This window comes from Carassius gibelio, chromosome A7 (assembly GCF_023724105.1).
Source record: "Carassius gibelio isolate Cgi1373 ecotype wild population from Czech Republic chromosome A7, carGib1.2-hapl.c, whole genome shotgun sequence".
NCBI lineage: Eukaryota > Metazoa > Chordata > Actinopteri > Cypriniformes > Cyprinidae > Carassius > Carassius gibelio.
The window spans coordinates 31,313,114-31,328,841 of NC_068377.1; the positions used below are offsets into that span (position 1 = coordinate 31,313,114).

A 15,728-nucleotide genomic window follows, 5' to 3' on the forward strand; every position below is an offset into this window, starting at 1 on the left:
ACAGGCCATTGGCTCTTGTTTTCCCACTCACTTTCACACGTCCATTGAGCGACTTGCTCTGTTTTGTGTATGGTTTTGGTTTGCAAATGTCGCCTTAATATGGACAGATAATTCAAAACACCCTCTCTCTTCCCACCCCTGTCCTTTCAGTGAGCTGACATAATTATCTTTGCTTTTAAAGACAGATCCTCCCAGTTTAGCCAGCTGTCAAACCGTTTTGTGACTCAAAAGAAAAAATATATATATTTTGAGAGAATTTTAACAAGATATAACTGCGATATTTCTCATATTAAGTGTACTTTATTAGGATTTTCATCAAAGTGTACTTTAGGCTAAAATTGATGCATGTGTCTTTCTCTTATTCAATGAGACACAGAAAATAGTTTTCAATGACAAAAAAAAAAAAAATGAATAAATTGAATTAGACATCACACAGGACCTTAAAGCTACAGTTCACCCAAAGATGAATGACTTTTGAATTAGATGAATGAACACCATTTTCTTTCCCAGAGACAAAACCATCATGCAGCTTCGAGTGGACTTGAAATGCAGAGCACACTGACTTCTTTATTTTGTGTGCTTTTTTTGGTAACCATTCATTTTCATTAAATGGAAACGAGCAACTTTACAAGAGAAAATCTTTTTTAAAAATTCAAAATTTGGGGTGAACTGTTCCTTTAAGACATCACACCAAAGTAACTCAGTGTACTTTTATCTCTCAGAGCCTCATTGTGATTTGCATTAAATAAATAACACTTTCCAATACTGCCACAAAATCTCAATGGACTTAGTTTTCAAATTCAAGACACCAAAATGGCACACAAAAAAAACAAACATTTAAAGGGGGGGTGGGGGGGTACAATGCTGTTTCATGCATTCAGAGTTGTTTACTCTGTTAAAGAGTTCGATTCTCATGCTAAGCATAGACAATGTTTCAAAAAACGTTTTGAACGTATGACAGAGTGCCAACATTTTACTTCCAGGTTAATACAAGTTTGCCTCCAGCTTTTTCTGGAGAGAATCGCAAAGCTGTATCTTTCTTTTATAAATATGATAAACTAAAGACTTTTTGGATATATGAAAGATGCAAAACTACTGTGTATGGACTCAACATTAACATGAGATTTGGTGAAACTGTGTGTGTTATGCCCCCTTTAACACTTCACAAAAATAGTTACACCCCGAACAATCCCATTTCAAGATCTTACAGGAGGACTTTACGAACCTGATCTTGTCTGTTCCTGTCTGTGCTCCAATTCCGATGTGAAGAATAAATACATTATCTGTACTGCAGGGACTGGGGGAGGGTGCAGCTATGTTTTCCTTCATGATGTGATATTTCCCTGAGAAGAGAGATGGCAGCACCCTGCGGCCTGAGATGTGAGGGAGGCAGAGGGAGAGAGAGGGGGAGTGTACAGGGTGAGGACAGACCAGTTTCATCTGCACCCCATTTCCCTTCCGAACCCAAGCGAAACTCAATATCCCGCCTCCTACTGAGTGCGAAAGACAGATACAGGGAATGCTGCTGCTTGACGATGCCTATCAAGCCCCATTCAGCCCATATCTGGGCACTTATTCATGGAAGGAAAGAGAGAGAGAGAGAGAGAGAGAGAGAGAGAGAGAGAGACTAACATAAACCAGGTGGGTAGAATGCATGCACAAATAAAAACTCTGGAATGCCAGGCAAAGATAGTGTGTTGCACTATATGAAACAAGGCACACTGTACCAATCATACTAAGTGAGTGTTTGAAAGCATGCATGTAGATTAGAGGTCTTCACAGTGCACCTGAGACCCGTCGACCCCGGACCCGACCCGGGACCCGTACGGGTTCGGGTCTATATTTTAAATCATCAGCCGGGTCCGGGTCGGGTCCGAATCTATTACCTTGGGTCCCGGGTCTGTTTAACATTGTGTGTAATACCCATGCGATCGGAGTCATCGGACTCGGAGAACATCCGGCCGTGATCAAAGACTGCTTGTGTTTTTTGTAACTTGCAACTTGTAAAATTAGGAAAAGAAAAGAGTGAGCCAAAAAAGGTGATCTCTCTCTCTCTCTCGCTCGCAGACTCAAGAGTTAATACAAGTGCACACACGGTAATGCTTGCAGACTTGACACACTCATATTTAATATATTTCAAATCAGCAACACAATCTGAGGTGAACTGTCACATGAATGTTTTCTATTACGCTCAAATTGCGTTAAAGCATTTTAGGTTGATAAAGCTAGCACGCATGTGCAGTCATGTTTCTATGGCAAGCAGTGAGGGACACTTCGACCGCCAAACCGCGTTTTACATTTTCTCCCGTTTTTATAATATTATAAATGAACCATTTAATCTTAACGTTTTAGTGGTTCAGATTCAGACTCGATGCAGAGCAGAGAGCACAGAGATCAGATGATAGCAAATAAATAACGTCAGTGGCCATGGCATTGCACGAGCGATCGTTATTAAAGTTCAAAAGGCAAACAGTGTAAGTTATTATGCGAATTAACTTGAGTCAGAATGTACATGTGCACAGTAGCATTTGTCATCCGTCACCGTGACATCAAGTGGACTTTTGAAGCTGAAATAATGAGTGGATTCAGCTTGGACTTGGAATAACATGAATAACTTTCTTGACGGAGGATAGTAATGCATCACAGGCAGTCAGGTACAAGGAAGAGAGACCACGGCTCTTTAAATTAGGTGATATGTGAACGTCGGGTCCAGTCGGGTCTGTGTCTTCCCGGCGGGTTCGGGTCCAGATTTAAAATAATAAACGGGTCCGGGTCGGGTCCGGGTAGGCATTTCTCAGATCTACACGGGTCCGGGTCCAGCTTTTGAAATAATAGACGGGTCCAGGTCGGTTCGGTGTAGTACATTACGGGTCTCTGTCGGGTTCGGGCACAAATTTTTGGACCCGTGAAGAACTCTAATGTAGATATGTGTGTGTAGCATCATGTTGGATGGGGCCACCCATGCTAAAATTTCCAGTGAACACAACAACAAAAAAGTCACTGATTGCATATTTGTGTGCATTAAATCACAATATACAGTCTTTGTTTACATTTGCTGTCCTGACTAACCAATCAGACACATGATAACTCTCAAAAAGCTAGCCGGACCAATCACAGAATTAAAAACGCAATTACTTACATGTTCATGATTCTAAATTGTTGTCACTTCCTAGCATTCAAATGGAGACAGATATCATGAATTTAGACACAAACACACTAAATACACATGAACCTGTCAAAAATGACCTTCAATTATATTGTAAAATTGTCCAACTAAAAAAATCCATCTATTCACCATGGATTCAACCCAGACACACTATATACACAACTCTACACACACACAAAGCTCCATCACTTCTGCCCAGTAAAAAGCTAGGGGAGTCTTTGTCTCCATCACCCCACAAACCCTCACACCCTTCCGCCTGGCATTTTAACCCCCCTTTCTTTAGGTGGACAGACAGAAAGAAAACCTCTCCATCTGTTCTCCCTCCCATGGCTTTGGAGTTATACTACAGCCGGACTCCAACAGAGAGAGAGATGTTGAGAGAAGGAGAAACAAAGAAAAGTGCATAAGGACGGGTTAAAGGAAAGGTAAAGGGGGATTGATTTTCTTGTTGTCCAGCGGTACAGCACTGAGAAGGTGTGAGTCAAACGGTCACACGCTTTTCTGTTCTGATTGTGGAAATACAAAACAAATAAAATAATAAAAAAATAATAATTTAAAAAATCTCAAGTCAACTATAAAATAAAATACATTTACATAAAATAAAATAAAAAAAGTTAAATAATTTTTTTGCCAAGTAAGAGGGCCCAGATATTTTGGGTGAAACAAAATTACAAAACAAAGCTTAGGCATCAAAACAAAATTGGGTTTTACAAATAAAGAATTTGCTAAACATTACACTAAACATAGTCATATAACGTTTTTAAAGATAAACTTGAAATGAGCATCTAATATTGGCTGATAATCAATATGATTCTGATGCATTGTGTTTTGCGATCTTGAAACAGCAGGTGCGTTTTCATGGACACTTTTTACTTACATCGGAATGAATTCAGTCTGATTGATGAATCCGAACGTAGTCTTTACATCCATCCGATCAAGTGTTTACATGTCCTCTCACTCGGATTAAAAAAGGGATAAACCACCCCTTACAATCCAATCAAAATTTTAGTCGGATCGAGCCAATTCAATCCGACTGACGTGTTTACATGTGACATTTTTATTCTGATTGTGCTTCTAGTCCTATTACATCGGATTCGAAGGGTCCATGTAAACGCAGCTAGTGTTTTGCCAACTTGCTTTTAAATGACTTTGACTGACAGCATAATCAAATTTACCATAGAAGCATTCAAAGAGCATGAGACACAGAACTTTCTGACGTGTCCTGTGGCTTTAAACATCAAGTGTATTCACAAGAACAGCTGTGTGTGTGAAAGTGCATCTGAGGTGTTCGGACTGGCACAAACCCGTCAAACCACCCACTTCAAAAAGACAGACAACACAGAGGAGGAACACAAGCAACTATTTAAACCCAGCACACACACACACACACGTGTAACACGAGAGAGCAACTGGATTAAGAGACAGGAAAACTAATAGAAAGAGAGATTGAAAAAATGAGGGGAAGGTGGAAAGCAGGGGGGATTCATCGAGCGACGCATAATTTTTGGCAAATGATTTAGTGTTTTAGCTGGAGTGTGTTTGTGTGTGTGTGTGTGTGTGTGTGTTTGAGGTCTTTCAGCGAAGCTTTGTTCTGAGGGGAGGAGAGGGAGAGGGGGCAGAGGAGGAGAGTCTCCAGAAAGCGAGAGCGATACGCTACTGACGGAGTGAGAGAGGGAGTCCGGCCTCCTAGGAAATTTAACCCCGAAGTTGGATGTGATCCAGCGCTCTGAGCTATAACATTTTTTAAACAGACGTACACATTAAAGCTTTTCTGCAGAAAGGAAAGGAACAGAGAAACAGAAAAAAAGGGGTGAATCTCAAGGCTGGGATGAATTATAGGAAATATTGCAGCTGAAATGCTGAAGCGATATTAAAACATGGCATCAGCACCGGCGACCAAACTGGAGCTGCCGTCCAGCTCCCGAATATAGGGTTCACCCTGCTGCCCCATTTAAACACACACAAATACATAAACACTTAACAGTTCTCTTACTGTTGAGGAACACTGATGTGAACTATGCACAGAAACCCAAAAAAGATGGCGGTGTCATCTGATATTATAGTCATTTAATGAAAGCTTAAAGGATGCATACGTTTGAACTTTAAAGGAAGTTCATTCAAAAATGAAATGAATGTACCTAATGTCATTCTAAACCTCTGTGACATTCTTTCTTCCGTGAAACACAAAATAAGAAATTAAGTGAAATGCTGAGAACCTTATTTTATATTTAATTAAGGGCTGCCAAACTTTTAACAGGACAAAAAGAATCATACGAGTCATTCATATTGTGTGCTATATGCGAAAATGAAATTGTAATCAGCTGAAAATCTTTCCATCCAGTGCAATTCTTAAATCTCAGTTACGCTCATATTCAGTTTAAATCTAGCATGGCAAGACATATCACATCAGGTTTGACACCAATGATATTAAATGTACAGTCATTTATTCTCATTACTGTTGTAAAACCGTGCTGCAACACTTCTTTAAGTGCTATTATGAGATGTTTAGTGCATTTTCAGCACATTAAGACTTACATTTTTCAAGGTTCAAAGATAGAGGGTAACGTTGTATATTGTTTTAATTGTATGGAATCTAAGAAAAGTGTCAAAGCTCATTATGAAAAAGAGTAAGAATGCACCAAAATGTAAATTCTGGCTTATAATAAGAAGGTGAAAATTAAATAAACAAAATAGTGTAGCATTAATTTATAAAAATCTGAAAATTATTAAACAGAACAATTAAAAATAAAATAACATCAAACATAAAAACACGAAATATTAAAAATAAATTACTAAAAACTTAAATAAATCATACAACCGCCTCTAAGCTTATCATGAAAAAGAAGAGGAATGCACCGATATTAAAATTCTGGTTAATTACAAGAAAATTTTATATTAACAATGGCATATACATAGCATTACTATAGTACAAATAACAAAATTATTAAATATAACAATTAGGAAAAAACAAACAAACAAAAAACACTTAAAACTGAAACAGAACATTTAAAAATCTAGTGAATATATTCAACATCAATCAAAACCTTATCACTTCTAATATTAGCTTATAACTTGTACTGGTACTGATAAATCATGCATCCCTTTTAAAAGAGCACTCTTGAAATTCTGGAATAAACTGTTTGGGTGCTCCATGAAGATATAAGTCTCGTAAGGGTTTAGCGGCATGAGGGTGAGTAATTGATGACAGAATGTTCATTTTTCCTTTAAGGGAACTGATTCAGAACTGATTACAACTGTTGACGGTAGTAATTATAGTCTCCATAATTTGTTTTGTCCCTGTAAAAAGTGATCAGTGACAATAGCAGGAAACAGCACTGCTGGTGGGACTGGTTTATGTTTCCTAACATGACGGATTCTTCAAGCTGAAGTGTGCAGAGGAGCCGTGGGAGGCCCATGAGTTCTCGTTAGGCTGGAACGCGGCCCTAGCGCTGTCACCAAGTGTGAGTGCTGCGTTCTGTTTTCTAGAAGGGAAGACTGTGTGTGTGTGTGTGAGGCAGGAAGTCTTCAGGGTCGTGATCCATTGACCATCTCTCACACTCTGTAAGTAGGTCACGTCAAACCCATGGCCCCCTAACTGACAATTACAAACTGTCACACAAACACACACGCAAGGGCATTTTGGTCATTTTGTCTACTCAAGAACTTACAGATAAATCAACTGATTACTTGAGAGTAGTGGACGGGGTGTAACATTGTAAATGTTGTTCATGTGTCTGATTTATAAAATAGAAAGTAAGAAATATATATATATATACTATTACCCTAGTATATACATACACACACACACACACACTTCAAAAGTTTGGGGTCAATAAAATTTTTATGTTATTGAAATAAGTCTCTTATGGTCACCAAAGCTGAATTTATTTGATAAAAAAAAAAAGTAAAAGCATATATATATATATTTTTTTTTTAAATGTCATTAATTCCTGTGATGGCAGAACTGAATTTTCAGCATCATTACTCTAGTCTTCAGTGTCACATTATCTTTCAGAAATCATTCTAATATGCAGATTTGGTGCTCAAGAAACATTTTTATAATTATCAATGATGAAATGCAATTTAATACTTTTGATGAAACCAACCTTTTTTTCAGGATTGTTTGATGAATAGAAAGTTCAAAATAACAGTATTTATTTGAAAAAAAAATTGTAATAATATAAAAGACTCACACTTCAACCAATTTAATGCGTTCTTTCTGAATAAAAGTAAAAACAACAAAACACCTTTTGAATGCTAGTAAGTAAACATATACCCATGGCCCTACAGAACCATATTTGTTCCTGATATATTTCAGTTTATCTCAAATCTTCGAGAAGTCCTAATACACACACACTGTATTTTTAGCACAAGCATTAACACAAATCATAGGGGCCTCATTCAAAATCAAACAACACATCACTACAACTTCACAATCAGACGACAGGAGGACAGGAAAGGTTTGCACATTGCACACTCTTTGAATACAACTGCAGATAACACAGTTTCCGTTGATAACTGCTGTTCATCTCCTGTCTTCTCCTGACTTTTTGTGTTCTTAACTGTAGAGACGACGATGCAAATGAAGTCTGGCTGCCAGGTCTGTCTCTCATTTACAGCTCCGAGATCAGTCAACTTCAGCCCGAGCAGTGACACTGACCCCATTACTGACCCAGAGACCAATCCCGGAACAGACAGACGGGGATATCTGATCTTAATCACAGTGTACAGATGGTAAAAACTAACTTCAAACTGCCTGTATCATCTGATTAATATTGACCACCTATGATATTGACCAGAGAAACCCTTCAAAGCTGCAGTAGTCTATAGAGTAAACGGTGCTATCTCACACAGATTTTAGCCCTAGGACCTTTAGATCTGGAATCAGCCATGTAAAACTTGCCTTTCCTTTGTTTTCCATATCAGAGCTGATTCCAGATCAAGGCAGACAGAGAGACAGCGGAAGTCGACTAAAGTGGACCCGGGTGACATGGGCTAATCTATAGGAAGAAAGTGGTTTTCCTCAGGCTAATTACGTTTACAATTCATCTAATCAACAAGCAAAAGCTTCTAATGATGCTATGTTGTGGTCAGAAGTTGCCAGGGTGTTGCTATGCAGTTGCTAGAATGTTACTTAAAGGAGCATTGCGTAGGTTCTGAAATTTCTAACCGTTACTGACACCAGTGGCCGTTAGAGGAACTGCAGCCAGTCTCAGTGCACACGCTCATACGAGCACGACCACATCAACCAGGGTTCCTGCAGCAACCACTGACGGCTCATCGAGATTCATCAGCATGTTTGAGGTAAGAAAAGTTATAGTGCTTAGTATAGCATAGTACTTAGTACAGTATAGTAAGGTTATTGTTTGACAGACCATATTTTAGTAGAATGTTGCAGTGCTACTTTATATTATCAACTAAAGTCTACTTCTAAAAGTATTTTAACACTGTAACACACACACTCCCAACACTCACAGACCTCTTATTTTGACTATTGTAGAGTGACGCTAAATTATATAACTGAGTTGAAGACGTTACGCTTATTTTTAGATTTAGTACAATTAGCCTACTATTGTAGTTGTACTACTATACTATTTGTAGAATAGCAATGCCATTATGGTACGGTAACTCTAACTTTGATGTATGAGCTTGTCATGCTTTAATTTCATTCAGAATACCACATGAAATGTGCACTAAAAACACTTGTCAAGAATCAAATGCCGCTCCGATGTTGACTCTTGACTTTGCAAGGCATCGAACCCCCAACTGCTCCTCGGGCGCCGCAGCATAAATGGCTGCCCACTGCTCCGGGTGTGTGTTCACTGTGTGTGTATGTGTGTGTGTTCACTGCGTATGTGTGTGTGTGCACTTTGGATGGGTTAAAGGCAGAGGACGAATTCTGAGTATGGGTCACCATACTTGGCTAAATGTCACGTCACTTTTTTTTTAAACTGCAAGCTAGAAAGCAAAAAGTAAGAAAAAAAAGAACTTCCCTGTCTCATTAGCCAAATCCAGGCCTGATGGTATGTGTATGTGCGTGTGTCTTTGACCCAAGCTGGACCTTACGGCAGCAGGAGAAGATGATCCTGATTAGTCTGTGTGAGAACTGACCAAATCACACACAAATACACAGACAGAAAGCCTCCTGTCCTACGCTCATGTGACCCTTTAAACCTGTGAGTGGAATTAGCCAACAAAGAAAGAGCGTGAAAACAGAAGTGAAGGTCTCAACATATGTAGGGTCAGGTGGTTGTAGACCTTGATCAGCTTTATGACAATAAAAAAAAGAAAAAGAAAAGGAAAAACACAAGGAAGACAGCAGAGATTGAGCTGAACTGATTCCCTGTTTCATATTCGGTCTGCGTTCTAATATTATGGCTTAAGTGAGGAGGCCCAGTTTCCGAGAACTGTCATCACATACCTGCACACACAAATACAATGATTCAAACAAACACAAGAGTGATGAGGGATGTTCAGAGCGAGACCACACACACACCACACACACACTCGTACCATGCTGCAGGGGTTTAGGAGGCCCGGGTCCCCTGGGGGCCCGCTCTCGGGAACAGACTGTTCCCTGCCCGTTAGCATGAGTTTAATAATCAAACAGTGTGTGTGACGATTTACGTCCTTTCAATTATTTCTAAATAGTTTCAATTAATACCCCACAAACGTCTGGATGTATTTCGGCACACAGGAGTGTGTTTGTGTGAAAATGTGTTCCTTGTATTTGCATCACACAGCCCCTGAACACACTTCTGGCTGTCTCCGCAGGGAAGGCGCCTTTGTTTCCTCATTATATTGCCTTGTTTGTGTGTGTGTGTTTGTGTGTGTGTGTGTGTGTGTGTGTGTGTGTGTGTGTGTATGTGTGTCTGGTCTGCAGGCAGGCTGCAGTTATTCTGCCACATCAGCTGAGAGCCATTTTCACAGCTCCTGTTGCTGAGAGCTCGTAAAACCTCTAGCAGACCCAAAACCACACACAAACACACACAATTTTCCCCATTTCTCACTGTAGGGTCCTGAGCAGATGCTCAAATGCTATTTCACACACTTTAATGCTATCTAAAATACACATACACGCACTTATTTACTTAGCTAAAAGAGGAGAAAACATATATTGTTATAATGTTTTTTTTCCAATGACTAACCAAAAATCAAGCCTAAAACAAGTTTCCCTTGTGCAAAAGTTAAATCCAGTCAGGAAGCTTAAATGAATCTACTCAGTTTAGCAAATTAACAGATTCAATCCTCTAATCCATTTGCATGTTAAAAAAAAACAACTTTCTATGTTTGTTTCTACATTTACATTCATTTGGCAGACGTTTATTATGCAAGGCGACTTACGAATTAGGACTTTCTGCACACAACCATGTCTGTCAGTGACCTATTGAGAGTGTCTCTATTCTAATCCCTTCTCCCAATGACCTCCCTCCCAAATTTCCCTCGTACTTTGCCTCATCTTAAGCCTTGACATCAGTCAGCTAGCGCTTTTATCCAAGCCCAATTACCCTGCGATAAATTAATTATTAAAAATCCAGTGGGGGTAACATATTTCTTTGAGAGCGAGCGCTGATACAAAAAGCCCACCACGCATACACACACAGACCCATTTATGGTAACACACAAATCCTTACAGTTACCCACATTCGCTCGTCTGAATTCATTATCAGAAACCACATGTTTGAGCTGGATCTGAATCTCTGAAATGCAATTACCGAAAGGCTGTGATTTAGAAGAGCATGGAAGCCTTCTGAACCGTAAGTAACCGTTTGGGATCAAATTACCCAATCCACATCTTAACATAGTCAATTGTGAGAATTACACAGCCCTAACTGACCCTTCAGAACATCAGTCAGAGATGTGTTTGCTCATCCAGAAAGAGCCGGGTACCAAGGACACACAAACACACTGTCTTTCTTATGTGTATACAATGTATCAGGGGTGTGAATGTCAGAAAGTGAAGGACGCTTCCCAGACAAAGCTGGCTCACTGAGAAACACCATTTACTGTAACTGTACACAAAAAAAGCCCTCCAGTTTCATGCCTTTTCAGTCTCAAGAAACCATTTTTCATGTATGCCCCCTTAATTAAATATACATTCCGGGAATTGCATTAAACTGTGAAACAAACACAATTTTTCCTTTATAGATTTTTTACCCTAAGCAGACAATTTCAAGGTGATCTTTGTGCTGGACTTGCATTTTCTTAAGCCTAACTCAAACTGACATTCATGGCTTAGAAGATATTGATTTCTGTACATTTAAGGATGCGCCCCGCTGTTCATCCCTCGCCTCCCGATCCCTCTTTCCTCCCATCACTTCTCAACTCCTCTTTCGTTCCTCTGAAGGTTACACATGTTTCTCATTTCACCCAGGGAGGAGAGTGGCAGCACCATCATGAGAGGGTGAGATATAGTAGTAGTAGTGACGGAGGGAGTGATGGGACTGAACGGGTGAATAAAACATTCTACAGGTGCAGGACCTCATCTTCAAAGCACTGAGGAGCAGAGGTTCACTGATCCCTATTAAATATACAGCACTGCCAACAATGTAACCTACGTACAGCTACTTTTAGAGGGAACTGTGGAGACTCCTGTAGCCTGGAGCAAAACCACAGGGTGCAGATGTCTTGTAAGTGCACGTCCGTGTCTGTGTGAGCAGCCAAATTTACTCTGCACATATTTTCAAATCAAATAACGAATATGGAGACGCTATGTTTATGTATGTGGTTTGTACGGAAAGAAACCAGACTTTACATTACAGTGTTCAAGCTACCATGTGACACAATAATAATTAAGTGGTTAATACAAGCAAACAGTCCATGTAGCCTAATGTATAGTGCATTTGCGGCCAAATTAATCCGCCATTATATGGCCACTTTGATATTGTGAGCCATTAACCATGCTTCATTTGCCAATTCAACTGACTGTCCATTAAAAAAACAAGACATTTTCGTTTTCATTTTTTTGTGAAAGGTTATTTACATGTTTATGTGTAAAATGAACACTTACTGCAATGTACAGTTTCAACAAAAATGAGACTCCCACCTTAATTGTGACCTTTCCCATTTGGAAAATAAGTGAATTAGGATAATTTAAAGTGTGAATAATCTGTGTGAAAACCATTGCTCACTGCTGATCGACATACATTGATTACAAGTGATTGCATCAGTTAAAAACGATTGTCAGCGGTGCTGCTTCTCTCACTCCCAGGTAAAGGTCAAGCAGACAACGCGCGGTCACGGTCATGCCTCTCAGCCGCGCGCGCTCCCGTTTCAAACGAGGTCCCCACAAACCCCTGCTCGATTAACACAAGCAACACCAACAAGAACCCTCATTAGGAGCGTCTGCCAGCGGCCACTGGGACAGAATAAACCCCCTTCATCCCCCCCGGCAGCATCTGTTGAAGCGCAGAGCCCGGTATATGCGCCACATGGACACATTAAAAACCTATTCGTCTTTCAAGAGCTCGTGGCACCACTAATAGCCCCTCATAACCCACATACCGATTTAGAGCGGGCACACAAGTGCTCCCACGACGCCGGGTGTCCATTTAAACAAGCTCAGTAATGACAGAAGGACGAAAGAAAGAAAGGGGTCTGCTCGGCCATAAATCGTCGTTTATGCGCCGGACACGCCGTTTGCATGGGTTTCTTTTGCTCCTGACTAAATGAATTCACAGTTGCTGGGTTGCAGAAACCTCCCCCTTATTTACAGATATTTTCAACGATAAATCTAGCCGTAAAATAGGCTACCCACTATCCCTTCCTGCCGCAGAGAAAATCGTGTCACCTCCGTGACTGGAGAATAAATTTAGCAGCGTGAAATGGCACTTGGATTGACCATTGTAAGTTAAACTTAACACTTGCGTGTGAAACTTTTCACTTCAGGTGCTTCCACGTTAACTAGTCCAGTGGAAGGTGTTGACTATTTTTTTGCTTTAACTCCTGTCATAACAGCAGACAAGTTGCTAACTAATAAAAGTCCCCAAGAAGTAGCTAACTACGGTGCTGTTCCTTCACGCTTCTAGTTAAGGATACATTTCAGTTTGGTTCAAAGTTCGAGTTGTATTTTACAGAGTTGTCACGTTGCCTACAAGTGCAGATGGTTTCAAATTCATGTAGCCTAAACATTTATATATGGCCGGTGTAAATAGGTGTCGACGAAATCTAAAGTTTACAGTCTCTTTTGTTTTAACTGCTGTCATGACATAAGTTAAGCTGGTGACTAAAACAGCTCTGACTCACAAGTTGAAGCAAGAACGATTTACAAAGGTTGCATTGTTTAAATGGCATTAAGACGGAAAAATACTTGGTGTTGAGCAACTAAAATTCATGCCAATCGAACTGGAGCGTATCTAATAAAGGAGAGGCAGTGAAACAGTGCAGCGTCAATAACTGGCGGCTGTTGTCGTAAAATTCCTCAAATGTGGCACTTATTAGTCTGGCGACATTGATGCTCGTAACTCCTGCACACACTCGTGGTTATCCACTAAGGGGCTTGTCTGCGTAATAGCGCTTAACAGCTTTCTTTCCCCCTGCGAGAGACGTTTCAAAGCCGTCATCCAACGACTTGTGCGAAAACACGAGGTGTTTCCAACGCGAAGCTCTTCTTAAATAAACGGGGAATAAACGCCGTGCCCGATGCCTTTAGTCGCGGCTCTTACCTTTTGTTCACGGAATTCCAGTAGATGGGCTCCATGTTAGTCGCCGTGATCCCGAGTAAATCCACTAAGAATAGCAGGAGAATTCCCAATCCATTTTCACAACCCCGACTCGCCATCTGAAATCCCGAGTTCCGTCTATGTACTCCCATCAAATCTGCGTGGGATACTCTCCCAGAGGCTGGAGATCTCTGGACTCGGAACAAAGCGTGTGTGCTGCAGGTGAATCCGTCAGTGTGATCAGGAACAACGTGTTTTGGGAGCCAGCATGGGTAGCATATCTATTAAAACAGACGCACGGGAGGATAGATTGAACAAAGGTGCTGTCTATATGGATCTATGTAAATAACTCCACAAAAAAAACACGTCTTTTGGGAAAGTAGCTCGTGGACAAAACTCCGCCACAATATCAATTCCCACAGCCGCTTTGCTTCAATTTTCCATGCAAGAGTTTACTTTTCCAGTATTTCGTTAGGCTTATTGTTTTTCTCGCCCCGCTGGGTTTAGACTGAACATATCTTTCCCAATTCCCTTTCACTCCCGCTTCATTCTGTTTTTTTTTTTACCCCCGACGAATGTGATTGTAGATGGATGATGGTTTGGAATGAGCTTGTCCTCGCCTCTTCAGAAGAACATGTTGATGCTGGACAGATCTCTCTGCTTCTCTTTCTCTCCTCCAGTTCTCCAATTAAATTCTCCTGCTTGATTCCGAGATGCCAATAATTCCGTATGCACTTGAAATATTGAGGCGGGCAACAAACATTCCAGATAATTAGCAAAAAAAAAAAAAAAAAAAAAAGCAACACGAAACTAATTAATGCAAATGAAAAACAGACATCTCAATTGGATACAATTAGAAAATGTGTCGGGACTGACAAAATTATTGCCAGATTTTCCAGGGTGGAAAAAAATATTGCAATCCTTAATCATGGGTCTCGGTTGCAGGGTATTTGAGAATATGCTCGGATGTGGCGAGTCAGATAGTTCATTTCTCGCCTGCCCTGCTTGGATTCTCTCGATGTCTCTCTCTCTCTCTCTCTCTGTCTCTGGCTGCAAACCCGACTAGTGAGACTTGTTCCTAACGCTCGGTGCACACTGACAGACTGAGTGCGTTGTGAGTGAGAGAGAGAGAGAGAGAGAGAGAGAGAGAGAGAGAGAGAGGCGGAGGGAGGGGGAAAGGGGAGGTTGTGCGCGCTCGAATAAGAAAAATCCCATCTTCCGGCTGGAGTGCGCACTAACGGAGCGGATTTTTCTTTGGGGGATTTGTTTTTCCGCATGTAGAGGTGCTATTAGCTTAAATCACGTCAGTCACGAACACATCCATATACCATGTAAACATATTTCCCCACGCTCATGTAAAGGATTCTCTATATCCATAAATAAATAATAACAGTCTCAGAGCTCGTCTTTTTTGTGACTGCTTCTTTCTCGGTTTGATATGATGATGATCGTGAATTCGTGATCCCCGGCACCCGATCACACCGATCAGTGCTGTGCATTCAGAAGCGACGGCTTATAGCGCTACAGCGCCCCCAGTGCATTCACTGCTAACGGTGCATGTAATAACATTTCATGCTGGTGGTAACGACACTAATGACAAGCTTAGTAAGATGTGCAGCAGATAAAGAGGTTGTTTAATAAATATATCTACCGTCCAATTGAAACTGGAATGATTTCCAGCGCTCTGCGTATGTGAGAAATCGGTAATTAATTGTGTTTGTATGCTTGTCTATTACAACTACAATTAAGAAGTGTATTATGGACTTAAGTGCTGCTGATGGGACCCAAGGAGTTAAACCTTGCCTACACTGACACCCAGCGGTGAAGTATCTATTTACAGACAGCACGCTGCAAATCTCGACGCCCTTTTGGACAGCCATATCAATTTTATATACTATATT

General features: G+C 40.5%; 1 protein-coding gene across 1 annotated transcript in view; it reads right to left on the reverse strand.

The window, feature by feature from the left end:
- The window catches only part of LOC128017195 (ephrin-B3), a 68,765-nt gene extending 53,857 nt beyond the window's left edge, over nucleotides 1-14,908 (reverse strand). The window contains exon 1 of the mRNA XM_052602455.1: nucleotides 13,831-14,908. Within this exon, the coding sequence (XP_052458415.1) occupies nucleotides 13,831-13,979 (149 nt within the window). The 5' untranslated portion in view covers nucleotides 13,980-14,908. The remainder of the gene's footprint in view (nucleotides 1-13,830) is intronic.
- Between the last annotated feature and the right edge of the window lie 820 nt (nucleotides 14,909-15,728).